General features: G+C 39.2%; 1 protein-coding gene across 11 annotated transcripts in view; it reads right to left on the bottom strand.

The window, feature by feature from the left end:
• TJP1 (tight junction protein 1) overlaps positions 1–15,042 on the bottom strand; it is a 346,374-nt gene that overhangs the window by 115,928 nt on the left and 215,404 nt on the right. Inside the window, exon 1 of one of the 11 annotated variants that reach the window (XM_025199477.1) lies at positions 14,937–15,026. The exons of 9 other annotated variants lie outside the window; for them this stretch is intronic. Coding sequence is in view for 1 of the 2 variants with exons in the window: in XM_025199475.1 (XP_025055260.1) it covers positions 12,306–12,317 (12 nt within the window). In the remaining variant the exon portion in view is untranslated. Of the gene's footprint in view, positions 1–12,305; positions 12,333–14,936; positions 15,027–15,042 lie in introns of those variants that run through there. One more of the 11 variants, XM_025199475.1, reaches the window with a different exon arrangement.

The following is a 15,042-nucleotide window of genomic DNA, read 5'->3' as shown; positions in this document are numbered from 1 at the left end:
AGGAAGGGAGCCAGCACTATAACAGTGTAATAGCTATCTCTACTTAAAAAGAGTGTTCCTAATGACCCAAATGGTCAATGCTTCAAGGATTCCAGTAATCTGTAAAATTGCCTTGGCTTGCCATTTGGGGACAACAATTACATTTGGCTGCATGGGCATGACTAATGACAGATTTTGGGTATCCTGAAAAGGTATTCTGATTACCAACAAGCTAATGTTTAGACCCTTCATAATTGCTAACTATAATATGAATGGAAAGGGGTAAAAAAGTAAAACAAAAAGCCTGACTTCATTTTCACTCTACATATTACGTAACCTATTTTTAAATAAGAATATCTAGCAATGTTTACAATATTTTATCAAACAAATAGCTTCAAAGTTTTAGCAAGACTCCTGTTCCTTTCCTTTTTATAAATACTTGAGGATAGCTTTTGCAATAAATAAAAAGGAAAATAATTCTTAAATAAATTTAAGAAAAGTGAAAAATAAAAGGTTAAACAAATATAACATGCTAACATTTAGCAAATCCCTCATTTATTTTGAAATCCAGCACTTTCCAGATAAGTACTACTAGCTAGCTACAAGAAGCAGACCTCAGATGAACAACAAAGCCACCCAGTTACTAGCTGCACTTCAAGCTTTGCCAAGAAAAGAGAGCATTTATCCCCAACCAAAAAAAAGGCATGCGATTTAAAACAAACCAGAAGCCCCCAAAATAAAACTAAACAACAAAAACAAAAATGTACAGAATCACTAGCCATCATTCTGCATCAGGATTTATAATGAGATTCATGTAAATCCAGGAGCTGGGAGGCACTGCTGGACTCGACAGCTTAGGGAAGAGACATCTTCATTTGCATTTCACCAAACAGGACAACATATCAGCTTGCCACATTCTGTCTGACATAGCCCCTTACTGCTTAGACATCCACAGCCTGCTTACTTTGCCACTATACAGTACAGCCAACTCTCAATTTTCTTTTGCTTTAGCAATTCAGTTTTCCTTTAACCAGCCCAAAAGACAAGGAAAAAAAACAAACAAGAGTACAAGGCTTTAAAAAACTTAACCCAGATACAACAGGGAAGAAAATCCAGCAGTCTGAGGTATTGTGCTATTAGAAGGCTACTTGTCACATTTGCCAGTTTTCAACAGGAAAAAAAAATCTCCCTGTATCTAGCTGATTATGATTTACTGTATTTACTAACACGTATGTGTAGTAAGTATGTGTAGTCTCTAGCAGGTATCAGCAGTAATATTTTGTTTTTAAAAATCAACATAGAACAGATGTTAAAAAGAAATTGATAAAAATGGTACATTAGGCCCTGCCACATATGGATATAACAGACAGAATTTGATCCTAAATATCATTTACTCTACAAATCTTATCTACATTTCAAATTATCAGTTTTATTACTAAAATGCAATTAAAAAACAAAAACAACAGCTGATAAAGTGGAAAGACTATTAATATAAAGCAGAAAACTAAACTCAGGAACTCACCTTGAAAAAACAAAACAACCTTGACTACGCTAACTTTTTTTTTTTTTTTTTTTTTTTGCATAAAAAGGCATGCATGCGTGCATACACGTGCACGCACATGCATGCTCACACAAGAGAATGCTACTATGTCTCATGATTAAGGTTATGATTTTAGCATGGTAATTTTAGTGTTTCACAGCAGAGGTGCAGGGGAAAAACATGTTAATGAAGAAGTTACTAATTCCATGTAGTTTTCCCAATACAAACAGTGTCAGCCCAATCAGAACCTCTCTCAGGCCTAACTATATTACCATGTCCTACTGGCAAAATTGTGAGCATATCTATGCTCAAACCTCTGCAGCAAGGAACGCTTTCTAACTTGCTAAGCTATCCTTCTCCAGTGTTCATTGTTTCTGCTGCAGTCCAGCAGAAGGCACTTGTAGCCCCAGCCACGCCTTATGCTGACTTTAGGGGGCTCTTACACAGGTGCCTTTCTAAGGTGCGCTTCATACTCTGTTGGTACAGAGCTGCTGCAATAGTCACACAGAGCCACCAGAAGCAAGTGACTTCTCACCAGGAGAATTAATTAAGTATAGGAAAGGCCTAACATTCATTCCCCATTATGGTGTACTGTTGGAGGGTAGTTAAGAGCTAATGCTCCAACTAGGGATGTTGGCCTACATCCCTCTGATTGGAATAATATCATGTGTGGACCACAACTGCCAACACATCATGGGAGAGAAATAATATTTACTGAAAGTTATGAAATGCAGAACTGACTGAATCAGATGAATTTTATATCCATCTATAATATTCCAATATTTCTTCAAATTTAAAAAACTTTGTGACTGCTGTAACTATAGCTTTATTCTTCTTTACTTACTTCATAAAGGTCAGTTAAAAGCTATTTTTAGGAAACAACTTACAGAAAGTCCTGCATCAGCAGCATTATAAAACACACACGTGGACAGCAAAACCACTGAAAAACCAAATATTGAATTTTTTTCAACAATATGCATTCTGTTACAAAAGGTTAAGAATACTGGATTTAAATTCAAAAGTCTAAAAGATTTGAAGTGCATCTACATATTTTGTTCTTCTTTTAGTAGGAAGATGGCAAGAAACTAATGGAATATGAACCTCTTTCTGTTTCTTTCCCCTGGCAGAGCGCACACTGTCTTCATTGCCAAAATGATTAGTGCTGTTAGCAAGAAGTACATCTGGAAAACCATCTGAGAGAATAAGGTGTTGTTTGAAACATTCCTTTGGTTGTCTTTTCAAAAGAGCTTTTATCTTAAAAAAAAAATCATCAACATACTTGACTTTTATTATCAATCAGAAGTCTAGACTGTCAATATGCACACCACAGAAGTAAAAAATCTGAATTTCAGAAGCACCTAGACTGCTGGCATTTACAGTCAGACCTTAGTAGCATAAAAAAAAAAAACCCACCTGGTTTTAAGCAATACTTTTGGACCAAATGAACTTTCTGTAAACTATTTTCATTAATTTCATAAAACAGTGGATGCTACATGCTTTAAAAGACAGGCTGTAAGCCTGTATGCTCAAGTACTTAAGTCTAAGTTTAACGGAATGAGCAATAGCCCTAACAGTATCACTAATCCAGCTGATAAAAGGAACTCAAAACTCCAGGGGAAAAACAGTGCAACTCATTCAACAGAAGAAATGATCTCAACAACTCTGAAACACAAAAATGTGTACACAATAGTAAGATGCCAGTAAGATAAAGATGCACTGACTCCTTATAGACAATGAAGCAAGCAAAGATTAAGTTTGTTTGAAATGAATGAAAACAAATCTCTAATTCTGCACATCCTGCTTGAAGAAACTCGCTTGTCAAAGACTGCGTACAAAGTTTCATTTCAACATTCCTCAAGAGAGGAATTCTTTTAACTAAACATGAAAGTAGCTGTATGAATTAGAAATGCCATCTGAAACAAGACCCATGTTGATTATATAATCTGGTATTTTTCCAATAAATTTAATCAAAAAGTTAATTCACCTTAGCTGAAAGACTTTGGAAGTGCTCGATGTAAAAGATGGCCACTAATACTGTCAATGAAGGGAAAAGAAAAACTCACCACAGCCAGAAACCACTGCTCACCTGTAAAATGTAGACAGCCCTCTTACAACTGAAACTGCAGTCTTTGTAAATTTGCAGTTAGTCATTTCTTGATGACTTTTTAAACAGCGAACAACCATTTGCAACTACTCATCAGGTCTTAAAAAAAGGCACCTCCAGTTGTCATAGTATCAAATATCTGGAGTAACCAGCTATTCTGCACCCTTCAAGCACATGAACAAGTCTTACCCACAAGCAGTTTAATGAAGACTAATGGCTTGCATTTAATATTACTTCTGTTAATCAAGATCTCTGGATCAGAATCAAGTTCTAAAAGAAAAATACTTAAATTAAAATAATTGTTTAAGTTTCAGGACCAAAATGACGATTAAAGAAATGTTAAGAAGAGTGTTTATGCTTCAGTTACTGAATTCTGCATTAGATAACTAAAGGCGGTGGAAAAAGAGCTAAGTGACTTCAAGTTAGATTTCGTTATAGAAAAACAACTTTAAGACTTGAAAAACAGAATTATTAACAGTAAGACCTTCCAAAGTAACCCATCAGTATCTTGATTCTATACTCCATAAACAACTGGAGTCCTAAAGATGAAATACTGTATAATATCAAGAACCCCAAACTTTAGATAATAAATGTTTATTTTACTAATGCTATCCTTCATCCCAGCTCAGAGTTCCAGTTCTTTCCAATGCAGAACTAAAAGGGAGGAAGGTACGAATAAATTACACACTTAAAAACTTCAAATTATTTCATATGTTATCAGGGTGCATAGCAGGCGTCTCTTTTTCACTGTACAGGTTTCCCTTGCTTTATGCAGGTTCTGTATGTACAAATTCACTCTTATATGATGACCTTTTTTATACCAAAAATTCATTATATGGGAGGTAAATTCACTCTTATGCAATCGGTGTGGTGGAAGCCCAGTCAGCTACTTTGTGCAATGCATTGTGGGAGTGACGCACACCAAAATATAGTCTCCTGTGTAGATGTGCTCCTCACTCATTTTCTGCGACATGCGTTTCTGTAGTTGCCATCCCCATTGATACTGCCTTGTGCTTATGTGTACTGTCTGCTGTTGGCGAGTACCAAAATTGTCCTGTAAAAGTGGCAGAAATGAGTCTGGGGGGTCAGTAGAGTCAAGGTTTTGGAACATATCCCCATCTGTTACACTGTAAAGTGGGTTCCCTTTATGCAAATTTGAGTTATGCGCCGTTTTCCAGGAACACATGTGCAGCATCAAGCAAGGGAAACCTGTACCCAAAAAGTAGCAAGAACTCTTAACAGAAATTAGCTTGGGTATTTTTCCTATATTTATTAAATATTTCAGAGCACACTCCTTAATCATGTAAGCCATCATGAACACAAGACAGTGGTGTTTGTAAAAATGAAATTCTAACTTGAGAAGAGCAAGGAGTCAATTAAGACAGTCTATGATTTTATATAAAAGCGCATCCATTAAAATAAATTGTATTAATAAATCTGATATATGTGTGGATTAAATAAATCTTACTGTTATCAGGATAAATATGCTAGCATAGGAAGAAAAAAAATTTTGAACCAACTGATATTTATAATGACTTATCTTGAACATAAAATGAAGTTTAATCTTTAGTTTCCCAGGAAGACAGTGTGTTAGTAAATTAATGGCTGGCTCCCAATTTAGGAACAGCTAGTTAAAGAGGGGAGCACAGTAAAATGGAAGGCATAGCTTTCACTCAGTGGCAAAACTTTACAAGGCTTAAGATGGCTCAGTGTTACTTTAAAAATTACAACGCATCTCACGTCTTTAATTAAGAAAAAATGAGTCCACTTCTATAATCATACCTGCAATCTCTGCAATCAAGATGACATTAAAGAGGATTTTACTTGGAGTATGGTAAAAAACAGGAACGCAATGGAGTCACCACCTTACTACTAATAGTTGAAGAGTTCTATTCTAATTAGGGCTACTACATACAGGGTTTACAAATTAATTATGTTTAGGTTTTAACTTAGTATCTCTTGTGCTTTTCTTAAATCTCCTTTCCTTTACCAGCTTCACTCCAGTTTTTCCTTTTCCAGAATAATTGAAACAGTTTCCCCTCTCTGAACTCAGTTGTTTCCCCATTTCCCTTGTCTCCCCAGCACTCCCCAAAGTTTCTTTCCCCAGCCTACATTTTCCACCTCCTTCCATATAGTTTCTTCTCTTCTTCCTGTCATATTCCACCTTGTGTAATTTATCCTACTTTTGTTTCTCCAGAATCCACAGGAGAGTTTCTAACTTGCTGAATACCTGGAAGCCAGAGGATTAACACTATTAGCCAAGGACTGCCATTCCTGAATCACTGGCTATGGCAAACAGTTTTCAGTAGAGTCCCAACCTCATTTTAGAAAGGGTGCTGATATTCCAGCATGAGGATATTTTCCAAGATCCTGCCAGAGACCCTCTACTTCAAATCTAATTCTGGCTATTAACTAGCTTCATATACCAGGTAACCCCATAGCTTTAGAAAGAAAGCAGGATTTTTGGTGTCCCTACCCCATTCTAAGATTTCCTGGCTGTTGCAGGAGAAAACTGCAACTCTGCTTCTCCACATTACCACTAAATGTCCAAATCCTGTGCACTAATGAATACCTTCATTATCTATGCTTCTATTCCTGACTGACAGAAAAACAGAAGGAAATTTACCCAATTCTTGCCAGTTCACAGATATCTAAATGACAAACAGCAATGAAAATATTCTGTTGAACATCAACAGAATAAAAATTACTCAAAGTTATGAGGAGCACTGATGGTAACATAGCTGATGTTTACAGACAGAAAAAACAACAACGCTGCACTGCTTATGTACTGCCTTCACATCTGGAAAATTACCTGTACACCCACAATATACTTGCAAGAAGGGTGTGGGGGGCGTGGAAGAGGGTGTTGTCATCTAATTAAAAAAGTTCTAATTCTGCAGAACTCAATAGCATAATTCCATAAAAGTTGCCTGCTTACCCAGCCAAAAGTGATTTTTTTCATGTCCCGTTTACCAGTAAGGTGCAGAAAAGTGTATTTGTTTCTTAGTCCAACAGCTACCAAACCACATAATAATCAATCAGAGCCATCAGTGTTCATTGTATGTGTTACAAGAAGTCAAGATAATGCATAGGATGAAATGTTCAAAGGTACACTGACATATGCTCAAATGATGCTTTGTGCTGGAATCTACAGTGTCTCAACAACTGTGTTCAGTCCTAAAAAGACCTTCCTATCCAAATATACTGAAAAGGATAATCACTGATTTTAAGCAAGATTAAGGAAGAAGCACAGCAACTTGAGGAAACATAGTAATGTTCCTGTAGGAGTGTTGTCCGCTTCAGCTACCTGTTTGGTGCTCCTGATAATTGTAAAAAAATTACTTCCTTACTTTCCCCAGTTCAAAGGGAAAGAGGTCAGAGAGAGGTAGTTAGCTGGGTTAATCTGAAATCAGGCAGCAAGCAAGGCAAGGTAGGGTACTACCCTGCCCTGCCTTCTACTCCTTATTAAGGTCTAGATGAGTTGTGCTCAACATTTTTGGCCAGCAGAGCCAGATGGGCAGTGCCCAGGACATCCACAGGCTGAATCCAGCTACTGGTCCCAATTCAGCACAGAGAGATCACAGCACAGCCCCATCCAGCCTCATGGAGGGGAGCAGGAGGCATCCTGGCTTCCACCGGGCCCTGCAGGGGGTGGGGGCATGACCCAGCCCTAATCCGGCCCTATGGGGGAAAAAGGAGGCAGGGCCCAGCCCCATCCAGCCACCACTTTCTGGCCATCAAATCTCCCAATCTGTGGGGAGTCCATGGGTTTGAGGTTGAGCTCACCGGGTCTAGATCATCTACTACTGAAATACAACAGTAGCAAACTATCTGGAGTCCCTCCTCCTGCAGTGGGAGGGTTTCATCCTCTGCATAATGGATATGGTCACATTCCCAAACCAGACAAATACCTCTGGGATGGGTAAGAAGAAAAGTTTTGCAACAGGCCTGCAACTTCAGCTTAGTTTCAAAGTCTGTAATATCCATCTCTGCCACATACCTTATAGAAACTCTAGACATTGTCATGTTAAACCAGTTAGGGAACCCACCATCTACAAAATACTACCAGGGGAGGGGACAGGAGAAGAAAAAGCACTCTGCAGGGTGAATGAGAGCTGAGCTCATGTAAGGACAGGACTCAGAAAAGGCCTACAACAAAAAATGTGTCTTCACCTGACAGAGTTTGAATCTGGAAGAATTAAAAGTCCTATTTCTCTTTGAGAGCCAGCCAGCAAAAATGAACAGGAATGGATTAACTGCAGTCACACTATAAATTAAATATAGTTGCAAGTCTTGGACTTTGTTCAAACAATCTGTTGTGCACTTAGCCCCAGTAATATTCTTATTTACTACAATATTACTTGCACCAGATTTGTTGTTTGATATTACGCTACTACCACTTGTTCAATTATTTTTCCCATTTTTTCCAGGTAAAATAACCTTTGGTGTTACCTTTAGCAGCAGGCAAGTAATTTTTAGACAGAAGTAGGAGTTAAGCTGATTATACACAGGCAACATTAAAAAGCATAAATTCAACTGAGATGGCTGCATTACCGTATTTATCAGAATACAAGACAACTTCAAATTTAAAACGACCCCCCAATAATTAGATTTTAGACACAGAAAAATGATAAATTTGTTATAATTTTCCATGTACAGAACCAAATTATTGGAGGGCCATCTTAAATTCATTCCCCTGCAGTGGGTCAAGCAGCAGGAAGGGGGCAGGCAGTAAGGACAGGAGATAGGGAAGTCAAATAAATAGCCTGACCCCTCTGCCACCTTTCTCCCGCACCATGGGCCCCGCCCAATGCTGCCTCCCTTTGCACCCCCTCCAACAACCTGCTCCCTGCCACTTGCCCAGTGCTGTGCCAGCACCATACCCAAACACCTTGCCTCCAGTCACTTAACCTACCCTCTGTCAGGTCCGTGCCCCCCACTCACTTTCTTCTCTCTGTCACCTGCCCACACCACAGCTTTGGCTCCGGTTCCAGCACGGAGGACATGCTGACTTTGGTTCCCATCTGGCCAGGCAGCAGTTGAAGCTAGAGTTAGGGCTGAAGCTAAGGCCAGAGCTGCCATCACCACTGTTACATAGCCACATGGAGGCCAGAGCCAGCATGTGCTCTGGCCCAGGGTCCCAGTAGGCAGATAAGCAGTGGTGGCCAACAGTGGGGCAGTAGCTGCAGTTCCAACCCCCAGCCTGGGGTCAGAGCTGCAGCTGCTGTCCATCCCCCATCCCCCCAACTCTGCCCTTGTAACTAAATGTTGAATGTGGGTAATACCTTGTATGGATTCAAGTGATTTTCCACCCCATGACATTATTTCATACATGGAGGGAAAAGGGAGACAAGTACGTTTTTAGTCGCTGCTGTGACTCTGAAATGTAGCTATCAGTTTCAAAGCCAACACATAAAGACCCATCTTTCAACCATGTAGTACCAGTATTATTCTGTTCCCAAGTACATACATTGGGGGGGGGGGAAGGGTACAGGGCACTACTACTTTTACCGAAAACATTTATCTTTCCATAGTTCAGTTGGAAGTCTGGCCTGCACGGACTCACTAAATTTCAAGACTACGTCACATCAGACTCCACAACCAGTAGCTGCACTCCATGCTGACTACCAGCACACGAGCTGGACATGAGCAGCTGGGCTGTATCACTGTGCAGACATTCTTAATCACTTCACCCTTCCCACTTTCTGCTATCCACTAAATATTTGTCCTTTAAAGCAGTTGAAATGCACTACATGAAAAATGAAGATCCACAGGAGTGCTCTTACTGACACTGCAAACGGTAACTAAGGATTCTGTCCCTTCAAGGGCTCCCTAAGTGAGATAAGAAATATGAGTGGGAAAAGCAAACCAGGGAAAGTATAAGTCAGTCTGACAATGCTACTGAATGTCTCTAAGTATCATGACATCACCTCTCTCTCAGAATTGAAAACCAGATATTGGAATACTGTCAGCATTATACAGAGGGTAGAACCAACTTCCAACTTGAAAAAGGGAAGAGAAATAACAGTACTCTGCTTCTAAACAGCTTATCTGTACATGCAATGGTACATGTAACCACACAGAAGCCTGAGTAGGGGGCTAGGCCTTAAGTTTAAGGAGCTCTCTCTCGGGTCTTATCAGTCCTGTGCCCTTGTATTTATACGACTGCAGGTGTGCAAATGAAAGAAGACAGACAGCAGAAACACCAGAGGCACAAGGAGCAAGGAAATATTAAAGAAATACTTGTAGCAAGAACCTGAGAAAATAGGAATAGCTTCCGAGTATAGTGAAATCTGGGAATAAAAGCCTTGAATTGTGAGGAAACAATCTATTTTGCTGGTTGATTCATACTATGTACAGGGAAGTTTAACTTTTTTTTTGTAAGTAAACAAAAAGTCCCAAAGAATTACCCAACGCTATCGTCAGTTTCTCCCCCTAATGAAAAAAATGTACAGGGAAAAACCTGTGGTTTTGTTTTAGGAGAACACGAACATCTCTAATATAATATTCCTTACTGCTCTATTGAAGAAATTGATATTTCCCTTCCTCTTCCCCCAACAAAGGGGCAGAATGTTTATAGTGGATTAGTAAACGCAGAATCCTGTTACAGATTAAATAGCCTTGAGAAAACAAATACTATGACATTTTTAAAGTAACATTTTAATTTCCAACACTCAAAAAACACTATTCCACATTTTTGCAATAATTAAACAGACCCTAGTGCATGGAGGTCGGAAAGCAATGTTAAAATGGTTACAGTACATTTCACTGACTTAGAAATTCAAGTTTACTGATCGCAGCTGGTCCTACAGACACTGGGACAATGCTTTAACCTTGCTTTGGCCCCTTGACATAGTAGAAACAGCTCACAGGGGTCATCATAATGTGAGCTTAAACAGTCAGTTGAGGATTCTCCTGCATGGAAAAATCCCTGGGTGACACAGAACTGACACTGCTGACCCTACATAACCCAGACACTGGTAACTGCCCCAGCATTTCTACCCTCCAAGAGTCAGAGATGGCCATACTGGAACACATTGAGCCCCTCCCCTCCAACTTCTTAGGAGCTATAATTGAGCATAGGTCAGCTGGACTTGAAAACCAAGGCTGCTTGTAAGAGTACTCTCAGTATTTACAAGTGTGGTCAGTAGCATTTGCAAGCTACTGACTTGCACAATAAATGACAAAATGGTATTGTGTAAGCAATCACAGGGAAAAATAATAGCTAAATTTCAAGACTGTTTAAATATACAAATATGTTAGATGGAGTCATGAGATTTTTATACAAAACTTCCCCATGGCTGTTTCACCATTAAGTAGCATATTCACTGAAGAAGTCATTAGTAATGTTGTTATGCCTGGGAAAACACTGAGAGCTCACAGGAAGTATAGTAGCCACAAAAATGAATCCATAACTATCATGACCGAAGGAAAAATTGAAGGGGACATGAATGACTAAAGCGTTATTTAACTTAGGGCAGTTTGCAGTACAACTTATATAATCTCAAACATTTTCTAAATTTATCTGCAAGCATTTGCTTCAAATATTACCCATAAATAGACCTAGACAGATGCTTTAAATTTGACACAAAGCCAGCAAAGCAAAGGTAAGTCTACCGAGTCTACTAATAAGGTGTAATGATGCTCATGATTTTATATTCTTCTCTGTTATGTTTATAAGGTGTCCAGGTATGTTACCCTTCTGGACACCTTTCTTCTTGGGCATATTTGAAAGTGTGAGAATGAGATAGAGATGTGGCTTTTATACTGATTTACATGTTTATTTTCAGGACCAGTTTTTACAAGGATTGTAAGCAGCTGACATATTTGTTTGTAACATGTTTTTACTTTTGCAGGGCTGCTGTAAGATTGGAATGGTTATGCTATTTTTTTTAAAGATTAAATAAAAAAATAAACCCACAATACATTTAACATTTTCCCAATGTAAAAGCATTACATCAGGATGGTTCTAAGTGATGAATGAAATCTTGGTAGTTTGTGTGCGCATAGTTGAAGTCACTGCCACAATATAAAACTTTGGATACAAAAGTACATTGTCAATGTCAGAAATGGACACAACTTTAGAAGAATTCAATACATTTCCAAGATAAAACTATTTGGATTTTATTCAAACTGCATCCATGGTGTTCCGACCCCTTTCATAATTTTATAGTATCTAACAAGTAGGCTGTAGCCTATAAAAATGGAAGCCTCCCTGAACTACTTAATTCAGCATTTGGCACCATTTTTAGGCTCTAGGCTAGAGTGACCCAATTCAAATCAAAAGGGGGCAGAGGGGGGAGCATTAAGATCCATCAGCCGCCAAAGATACCGCTTTTCACCCACAGCATCATGGGGAGAGTACCTGCAGCTGGTGCTTTTCCCCATGGTGGCATGGGAAAGCAACTGCCTTCAAAGCCCCCTGGCCAATGCAACTGCCACCAAAGCCTCATGTCCACAGGCCGAGTCGAATGACTCCCCACACAGGGCAATAGGCTGCCAACCCCTGACTTAGTCTATACAGCATCACCCTTCCCCGATTTCTGCTCTAAGTACTGTTAATTGAATATGCATCACAAACTGTTTTATGTAACCTTTTTCCTGACACAAGAATATTTTAACCACCCACTTGTGATATTCTACTGAGTTTATTTTCTATTCTATAAAGTAAAACCAACTTACAGGCACAGCCATAGTTTTCAGACTTGATTGTATTACAGTAATCTTTTTCCTGCATATGGAACAGGAAACAAACAGCCCCATGCAGCGTGACAATGTACAGAACGCGGATCACTTCCAACCACAACCAGCAGCTTTATTTGGTCTTCAGAGCAAAACTGTTACTTGAAAATGCAGCTAAACTTTCATAGGAACACTACAGCTGAGATAGATGACAAAGAAAAGAACTTTAAAGGTAACTTACAAAAGGTTGAAAAAAGCATTTTGCTACAAGATTGGGGAACAGCATCAACGAAACTAACTAAGTCTTAGTTAGAAGTTGCTGTAGTTTTCCCATTTTCTAAATGTTCCTCTCTCCCACCGCTATTATGTGAACAACATCACCAACAGGGAATTAGTCTCACACAATATGTAACTGAAAATTAAACAGAAAAACTCCTGCTCTTCACCTCCAATCATAAGTGTTATATGTAATATTAATTTAAACAAACAAACAGATCAGACAAGCGAGATTGGAGAGGATCATATTCTCTTAAAGGCTTGTACAGAAATTTCCAAAATGAAACAAACATACGGGCAGCTCAAAATAAGATTTGGGTATGGAATGTGAACCTACATTTGTGGTAACTTTGAGGCCAACCCCCCTGGCACAGTAACAAGGAAGCCTGCAACTCAATTCCTTGGAATGGAGTGAGCATAGTATATTTCTTAGATATAGGGGTCATTCTGGTTTTAAGCAACAAAATATTTTCATGTGGAAGGGGAGAGATATTAAATATAATCTTACGATTAAAAGGACAGGTGATAAAGCAGCTTGAAACCAAATATTTACAGGACGCTCAAGTGTGTTGTTAAGCAGAGAAGATTTATTGTCTTCAATGTGCTATGGTAAATCTCATTTTTATTTTTTTATTTTTTGCAAAGCTCCACAGGGGGGAAAAAAGTACAGGACATGCATGAATTTAGCACTGGGAAGAGACTGCAGATTTGAAAAACTCTTTAATTTTTTTTCCTCTGGAGGTGCATCAAAAGTTCCACTCTGAACTATGGTAACTGGTAGCATTAGCTGTTGTTGTAACACGGATGCTTACCCAATAAGAACCGACTATTCACAGGCCAGGCAGCAGCCGTAAGACAGTAATGATTTTTATTATGTTACCAACACACATTGGATTTGAACTTCCAACCCAAGACTTTTATAGCTCACTACTAAAATCCTGATGTAGCCAATCTTCCAGGTTCTACTAAAATTATCAACTGAAGTCAGCAAATCACCAGAGTAAGGCCCTTTCAGTTTACAGTCATGTTTGTCGTAAGATTGAACTATACTGGAGAAAACAGTGAAGAATTTACAATACTGCATACCACCACTAGGTACAGCAATTTTGGCCCCTGAAGAGCGAATAATAAGAAATACATTATTTTGATAAGCACCAGATAAGCTGGGCAAGTTTGAAAAAGTATTTTCATACATTTATACTGTGATGGATGACAAAGACTCCTCGGATGACAAAGACTCCTCCACATGCACTAGCTGATAAATTATGTTTTAAGTCAAAACATTACAATTTTGTTAGAGAACTAAATAATATTCACCATGCCAAGAGAAACAAGGAGTTAGAAACACAAACCCTCTACAGGCCACAAACTGTTAAATATAGCTTTTCTGATAGATTACACAAATTTGTTTTTAAAAAGTATTCGTTTAATATTTTTACTATACTGTAGCCCAAAAATGAGATAACAGAACCCCTTCCTTATCACAAAAAGCAATCTTGCTTTTGGATAGGGCAGCACATCAACCCAATTAATACAGACACTGGAATACAGAAATCCTCCAAAATCCTAACATATCTGAAATGCTTAAGCCTATATTTGTGTTTTCCTTATGTCTGCAACTATGTACTGGAGAAACTGTGCAGGGCATAGGTCACCACACAAGCATCAGTCAGAGCTGATCATGTAACACAGGAATCAAGTTACTAGAAGTGTTTCAGATTTGATGTGGAAATGCATGTAAACAATAACCATTTATTTTCCCTCATTACACAGCCTCTTTTTGGTGACAAGAGAGAAAGCAGAAGAAGCTAATTTCTACCCCCCCAAAAATGTTACTGCAGTTGATAAAAACTTATTTTTTTTAAACTGAACTATAAAAAAAATTCAGTGTCCCCATTTGGGAAACCTATTTTCAATACCTTATTCACAGAGTTATGAACACCAAATGCTGGCAATGTTAATCTGTACTGAAAAGTGTCGACTTCCTGTTTGCACACCGCAAACCCATCTCTGCATTCCCCAGTCATCTGATAGGGGAGATGCCTCCAGAGGGGACTTAACACTCGGGACAAGCCCCACCCAGCATCTGCAGTTCAGAGCTGAACCATTCACAAACTTGCACCGAAACAGCTAGTTTTAAATTCCTCTCCTATTCTTTTGGTGCATGTCTGCGAGCACACCCGCGCCAGCACCTGCTTTTTCCACAGACTGTGGCTAGTTCCCAAAAGTTAAATAAATGGGAAGCGCTGGGGGCCACAGCCCCAGGCCTGAACAGGGTGGTGTGGGAGTGATGTAGCCCTGTTGGTCCAGGGCTCACGCAGGGCACGAGGATTTGTTTAGGGCGCGCTCTTTTACCGGGACAGCAGTGTAGCCGGGATCCAGCGAGACAAGCTTTCCCGTGCAAGAAGACGCTGCTCCTCGGGCCTAACCACGGGCGCTGCCGCCCACCCCGCGGCCCCAG

The sequence above is a fragment of the Alligator sinensis genome, unplaced genomic scaffold, assembly GCF_000455745.1.
Source record: "Alligator sinensis unplaced genomic scaffold, ASM45574v1 scaffold458_1, whole genome shotgun sequence".
Lineage (NCBI taxonomy): Eukaryota > Metazoa > Chordata > Crocodylia > Alligatoridae > Alligator > Alligator sinensis.
The sequence above is the reverse complement of the archived record's forward strand: the minus strand, read 5'-3'. Positions and strand labels throughout refer to the sequence as shown.